Here is a 6411-nt window from a genome sequence, read left to right on the forward strand (position 1 = left end):
GCTCCACAAAAGTTAGTTTCTCTCATCCTTCATCTAAGACTGAGCTTGAGCGAAAGGATCAGGTTATCTTTTAGCGTGCTGAGTGAGCCTCAGGCACATTATTCTGCGTTACTCGCAAATTTTTAAATGCTCCAAAAAAATTTAAAAGGCAGGGAATGGGGTTTCCCTGGTGGCACAGTGGTTGAGAGTCCGCCTGCCGATGCAGGGGACACGGGTTTGAGCCCCGGTCCGGGAAGATCCCACATGCCGCAGAGCGGCTAGGCCTGTGAACCATGGCCACTGAGCCTGCGCGTCCAGAGCCTGTGCTCCGCAACGGGAGAGGCCACAACAGTGAGAGGCCCGCGTACCAAAAAAAAAAAAAAAGTCAGGGGATGCTTCAAATCAGTAGATTACACTTCCATTATCTCTTCATCTGTACTTCAAATGCACTTATTACAAATTTTAAGTACTTATGTTGTTCTATAATTATTTCAGGTTTGGTGGTCTCGCCTCCCCAAATAGACAGGAAGATTCCGGGGGTCAAATATGGTTGTTTATATTCTACTCTCTAAGTACACAGCCAACTGACTGAACTGGTTCATTTCAAAGTGAAATGAGTGTAGTTTCTTGGCTGAGACCCCACTGCTCCCTATGACCAAAGGATCGGCAATTGAACCCTCACAAGGCCCCCTTCCTAAAGGGAAGCTGCCTCACCATGGCCCCTCCATTCAAAGTGATAAGGAGGGTGACCACCCATCCAGGTTTACACAGAGGGTTGGATGCAGGATGCTCCACACTAAAAGTGGGAAGTCCAAGGCAAACCGTGAATTGGCTGTGAGCTGGTCAGCATAGTCACCAATCAGCGACTACTTGCACATTCGTAGCTCTAAAATACCTTTTAAAACTGGTAAAACTGTTACTGGCAGGTTTAAGTCATATGGGGGAGACCAAAGAAGATAAGAAGCAACCGTTCACAGAGAGTGAAGCATACCTCAGAGATATCCAGTGGGAGATTGCTAACGTACACTTCTGTCTCTCTTTTCTTGAATCCTAAGAAGAAAAATAGCCAAAAAAAGGCAGGTGTAAGGCTAGAGGATTCAGAGGAGTTAGAACTGTGATAAGTGATGACACACTTTCCTCAATGTTAAAACATACACACACAGTCCCCTACAAACATCCCCCCCACACCGTGATCAATGAAGGGTTATACAGCACTCAATCGGTCAGCAAACACTTATCAGTGTTATGGGAGTGGTCCAGTGTTAAGTGTTGGCCTTGGATATCACTGCCTTCAAGGCAGGAGCGTACCCTCTGGGGGTTGGGAGGACAGCGAGTCATCAGCACACCAGGAATCCAGCGCTTTCAATGGGGTATTATGTAGTTTCAGGACCAAAGGGGGTAGTATTTCAAAGTTAACATTCAGCTGAAGGAGGGAAGGAAGTGGGGGTTAATGCAGGAGGGAGACAGAAGGGAATCTAGGCAGAGGGTAGAGCACACGCAAGGGCATAGAGATGCGAAAAGGCCCAGTGGCGCGTCTGGGAGGCTGCCTGGAGTCAGGAATAGCTAGACGCACGCTGCAGGTGGGTGAGTGGCAAGAGCAGAGGGAAGAAAGGCAGGCCAGGCCAACTGCTGAAATCGCTGACTGCTGCCCACAGCAGTCTCAGCGGAGTCCACTGGCTGTGAGAAGGAGGTGAAGGGTTTAATCAGAGAGGTGACATCAACACAGCTAGGTTGCAGAGAGATCACTTTGGAGATGGTGGAGGGTGAAATGGGAGGAGATAAGGATTAAAGAGAAGTATGGGGTTAGGAGCAGCCAGTGCAACAGCGCCTGAGGGTCTGCACGGTGTGTGTCGCAGAGGGATGCATCCCTCATGTGAAAGGAAACGTGGTGACTGGAGCAAAGGCAGGATCTCAGGTTTCATGCTTGAAGAGAAACTGAGTAGATTAATTAGGATCCAGGTTATAGACCGAGCGTCCCAGCACCAATCAAACCCCCAAGCTAACTCACTTGGAGATTTCTGTTCCTCCAACACTCCATTCTTCCCAAATACTTCAGCAGAGGGTCGGAAGTCACTGCTGCTCCAGGACCTGTCAAACACAGGTCTTAGCGTTGCACCTCCCAAGGCCAAACTCCAACAGAAGGAGTCTGGACATAACAAGCAGGGCCCGGCAGAAGCCTCCATACCCCCTTCCTGACAGACGGTTTCCCTTCCTCCTTCCAGACTCGGGTTCCAAGCACGAAGCCCTCCACTGGACCTTTTTAATCGCTAATTGTTAAAGCACATTTAGGGTCAGAATCAACAGGCAAGAAATGCTGGGGTTGACTCCTAAGCTCTGGGCATTGGGAGGCAGGAGCAGAAGGAAGAGAAGGCTGTGGGGTGGAAGGAGGCTTGTTTATCAGCAAAAGGAAACAACTTACATGCTGCAGTTTCTTTCCAACAGGATCTCCTGCAAAGCCAACCAGCCACAGTTAGAGGAATGCCAGGATCATTCACCATCACATTACTGAATAGGTACTGTGGCAGGCAGAATCATGCCCCCCAGCAAAGTGGTCCATATCTTAATCCCCAGAACCTATTAAAGGTTCTGGTCACCAATTCCCATGTAGGGGGGAGCAGTTTTACCACACCACCAAGCACTGCTCCAGACACCAGCTGGGTGTCCTACAATGCAACTCAATTCTGACACTGTCTACCCAGGAGATAGCATCAGATTCCACAGGTTAAGGGCTCAGTCCCATAGGACTGCCCCGCTTCAGATGCCAGTCACCTGCAAGCCCAGGTTGTCACCTGTGCTTCTGACTGACCACCTATAGACTGGAGGTTCCCACGACCCCTCCTTGGGTCCCATCACTTTGCTAGAGTGGCTCACATCTCAGAGACACATTTTCCTTACTAGATTGCCATTTATTTAAAAAGTATATAACTCAGGAACAACCAGATGGAAGAGATGCATGGGGCAAGGTACAGGGAAAGGGGACAGAGCTTCCATGCTCTCTAGGTGCGTCACTGTCCCCAAATCTCTACTGTGTTCACCAACCCGGAAGCTCTCAGAACCCATACTTTTGGGTTTTTATGGAGGCTTCATTGCAGAGGCATGACTGATTAGCCCTCGGTTCTTTTCCTGCAGATAAGAAGGCTGTCAAAGTCATATTAAAGGGATTTTTTTTCCTTTACTTTGGGCGAAACAAAAATTAAAACGTTACATTTTAAAAGAAAGTAGTAACGCTGTCCTCTAAATTGTTCCCAGCTGTGGGAGGAAACCGCTTTAGTTGCAACTAAATTTAAACAGAACTAACAGTGGTTAAGATAATTAAAAGGCTTAAGTATTGATGAATAAAAATAGAGAGGTTTATGGGCAGAATCAGGCTATGGCTGTTCCTCCCAATTTCCTGGTAACCCTGGAAAAGTCTATGGGCTTCTGAAACAGGGAGGGCACCAACACCTCCCAAGCAAGGGCCCAGCATAAATCTTTCAAAAATGCCTTTAAGGGCCTGCCAGGTGCTATGCTAACTAAACAGCTAATGTACATTGTCTCATTTAATCCTCATGGAAACTCTCAGAACTTGCCATTATTACCCCACTGTACAGATGAAGTCCTGGAGGCTCAGAGACCATAATCTGGTAGTCTGTCAATGATCACTTAATTTATGCTCATAAATAGAGAAGCCTGTTTTTTGAATTCAAACTATATGACCCAAAAGTCATGAGCTTCCACTCTATTGCTTGGTCTGGAAAAGTGTCTTATTTGTGTTTTTAAAAAGACGAAGAGTAGGACTTCCCTGGTGGCGCAGTGGTTAAGAATCCGCCTGCCAATGCGGGACACAGGTTCAAGCCCTGGTCCGGGAAGATTTCACATGCCACGGAGCAACTAAGCCCGTGCGCCACAACTACTTAGCCTGCGCTCTAGAGCCTGCGAGCCACAACTACTGAAGCCCTGGTGCCTAGAGCCCGTGCTCCACAACAAGAGAAGCCGCAGCAATGAGAAGACTGTGCACCACGACGAAGAGTAGCCCCTGCTTGCTGCAACTAGAGAAAGCCCGCGTGCAGCAATGAAGACCCAACGCAGCCAAAAATAAATAAATTTATATTTAAAAAAAGACAAAGAGTATATAAAGAACTCTTACAACTCAATAATAAGGCAAATAGGGAGTTCCCTGGTGGTCTAGTGGTTAGGATTCGGCGCTTTCACTGCAGAAGCCTGGGTTCGATCCCTGGTCAGAGAAACCATCCTGCATGCAGTCAGGCGTAGCCAAAATAATAATAATGCAAATAAACCAATTAAAAGTGGACAAATCATCTGATAGACATTTCTCCAAAGATAAACAAATGTCCAATAAGCACATGAAAAAGACTCTCAACATATTTAGCCATTAAGGAAATGCAAATCAAAGCCACAATGATACACCACATCCACTAGGAGGGCTATAATTTAAAAGACAGACAATAAGTGTTGAGATGTGGAGAAATGGGAACCCTCATATTGCTGGTGGGAATGTAAAGTGGTGCCGTTTAGCACACAGTTTGGCAGTTTCTCAAAAAGTTAAAGAGAATTCCATATGACCCAGCAATTCCACTCCTGGGTATCTACTCAAGATAAATTAAAATTGATGTCCACCAAAAACTTGTTCACAAATATTCACAGCAGCATTGTACACAATATCCAAAAAAAAAAAAAACAACTCAGGGACTTCCCTGGTGGCACAATGGTTAAAGAATCTGCCTGCCAATGCAGGGGACACGGGTTCGATCCCTGGTCGGGGAAGATCCCACATGCCTGCCACGGAGCAGCTAAGTCCTTGTGCCACAACTACTGAGACTGCGTGCTGCAACTACTGAAGCTCACACACCTAAAGCCCGTGCTCCGCAGCAAGAGAAGCCACCGCAATGAGAAGCCCGCACACCGCAAGGAAGAGTGGCCCCGGTCACAACTAAAGAAAGAAATTAAAGGAAGCCCACACGCAGCAACGAAGACCCAACGCTGCCAAAAACAAATTTTAAAAAAAAGAAACAATTCAAATGATCATCAATTGACAGATGAACAGATAAATAAAATGTATACCCAAAGAATGGAATATTATCTGGCAATATAAATGGACTAAAATATTGGTAAATGCCACAACATGGATGAATCTCAAAAACATGATGCTACAGTAAGAAACCCGACACAAAGGGCCACATATTGTATGATTCCACTTATATGAAAAGTCCAGACTAGACAAATCTGTAGAGACAGAAAGTAGATTGGTGGCCGCCTAGGTCGGGGGTGGGGGGGCGGGGAATGAGGAGTGATTGCTAACAAGGTTTCCTTTTGGCGCCCCAAATGCTCTAAACAGGGAAATGTTCTAAAATTAGATTGTGGTGATGGCTGCATTGTAAATACCTTTTAATTGTACACCTAAAACAGGTGAATTTTATGGTGTGCAAATTATATCTCAATAGCTTTTTTTTTTAAGGTAAGGCACATTTTCAAGAATGGCTGGAATAAGCAAGCATTTCTTTTGCCACTCCACCTCACAAACCAACGCCCACACAAATGAAGCCAATGAGTGGCCAGGATCATTCAGTCCCCATGGCTTGTATTGGATTTAGAACGTATTGCGTTAGCCTCAACAGCACGTTTAGTTTTTTAAGCTAAAAAGTTTTTAAATTTAAAGTTTTTAAATTCAGTCTGCTATCCACTCCCACCCACCAACCCCACTAAAAATTAGTTCTGCAGACGCACCCGGCGAGAACAAGCGACAAGCTCCGAGGGGTAACACGCGCCCCGCCACCCTGGAGGGGAAATGAGAGGTGCAGTTTCCACAAACGCTTCCCAACGCCCAGGTCCCCGCCACCGCCCGCCCGGCAGCCCGGGGCCGGGAACCAAAAAGCCGTTACCTCCCCCCTGCCAAGTACATCCAGCCTGCAGCCCAGACGCTGAGCCTTAGCTCCTTCTTCCTGCGCGCTCCTACTCCTCCGACGCCTGCGGGGCACGGGGCGGGGCCGCCCCTCAGCACCCAATCCCCAGGCGGCTGCAGCCCGGCCGGGCGGGAAGACCTATGTGCTCGCTGTGCCGCGCGGGCAGTGCTCGTTGGGACGGTAACTGCACCGGCTCGCGAGCAAGCGCCCGCGGGCCCTGTTCCCGCTTTTAATAGACACCCTCCCCCCCACACACACACCCAAAATATGCTTGCAGAGAGAGTGGAGCGAGTGACAGTGGCGCGCGCCTAGCTCTTTTAGGAGTGGAGGGGCTCCCATCCTGGGTCGGAGAAGTGCACGTGGCGCACTTGGGCTGCGTTTGAAGGCAGCGCCCGGCCGAGACCGGCTCAGTGCAGATGGGGAGCTGCTTGCCCAAAAAGTGGGGGGCCCTAACCACGCGGGCGCAACCGGTCAGCACGTAGAGCTGCTGCTACCTTCCCCCGAACATCCACCCCGGACCCGCCTCTGCAGA

At 48.4% G+C, this 6411-nt stretch overlaps 1 protein-coding gene across 1 annotated transcript in view; it reads right to left on the minus strand.

Annotated features, from left to right (window-relative positions):
- TDRD10 (tudor domain containing 10) overlaps positions 1 to 5749 on the minus strand; it is a 56121-nt gene extending 50372 nt beyond the window's left edge. The window contains exons 1-4 of the mRNA XM_081224314.1: positions 5704 to 5749; positions 2399 to 2427; positions 1988 to 2067; positions 971 to 1029 (exon numbers count right to left, since the gene is read on the minus strand). Coding sequence (XP_081080440.1) covers positions 971 to 1029; positions 1988 to 2067; positions 2399 to 2400 — 141 coding nt within the window. The 5' untranslated portion in view covers positions 2401 to 2427; positions 5704 to 5749. The remainder of the gene's footprint in view (positions 1 to 970; positions 1030 to 1987; positions 2068 to 2398; positions 2428 to 5703) is intronic.
- Positions 5750 to 6411: the final 662 nt, after the last annotated feature.

The sequence above is a fragment of the Mesoplodon bidens genome (genome assembly GCF_964165515.1).
Source record: "Mesoplodon bidens genome assembly, chromosome: 2".
NCBI lineage: Eukaryota > Metazoa > Chordata > Mammalia > Artiodactyla > Ziphiidae > Mesoplodon > Mesoplodon bidens.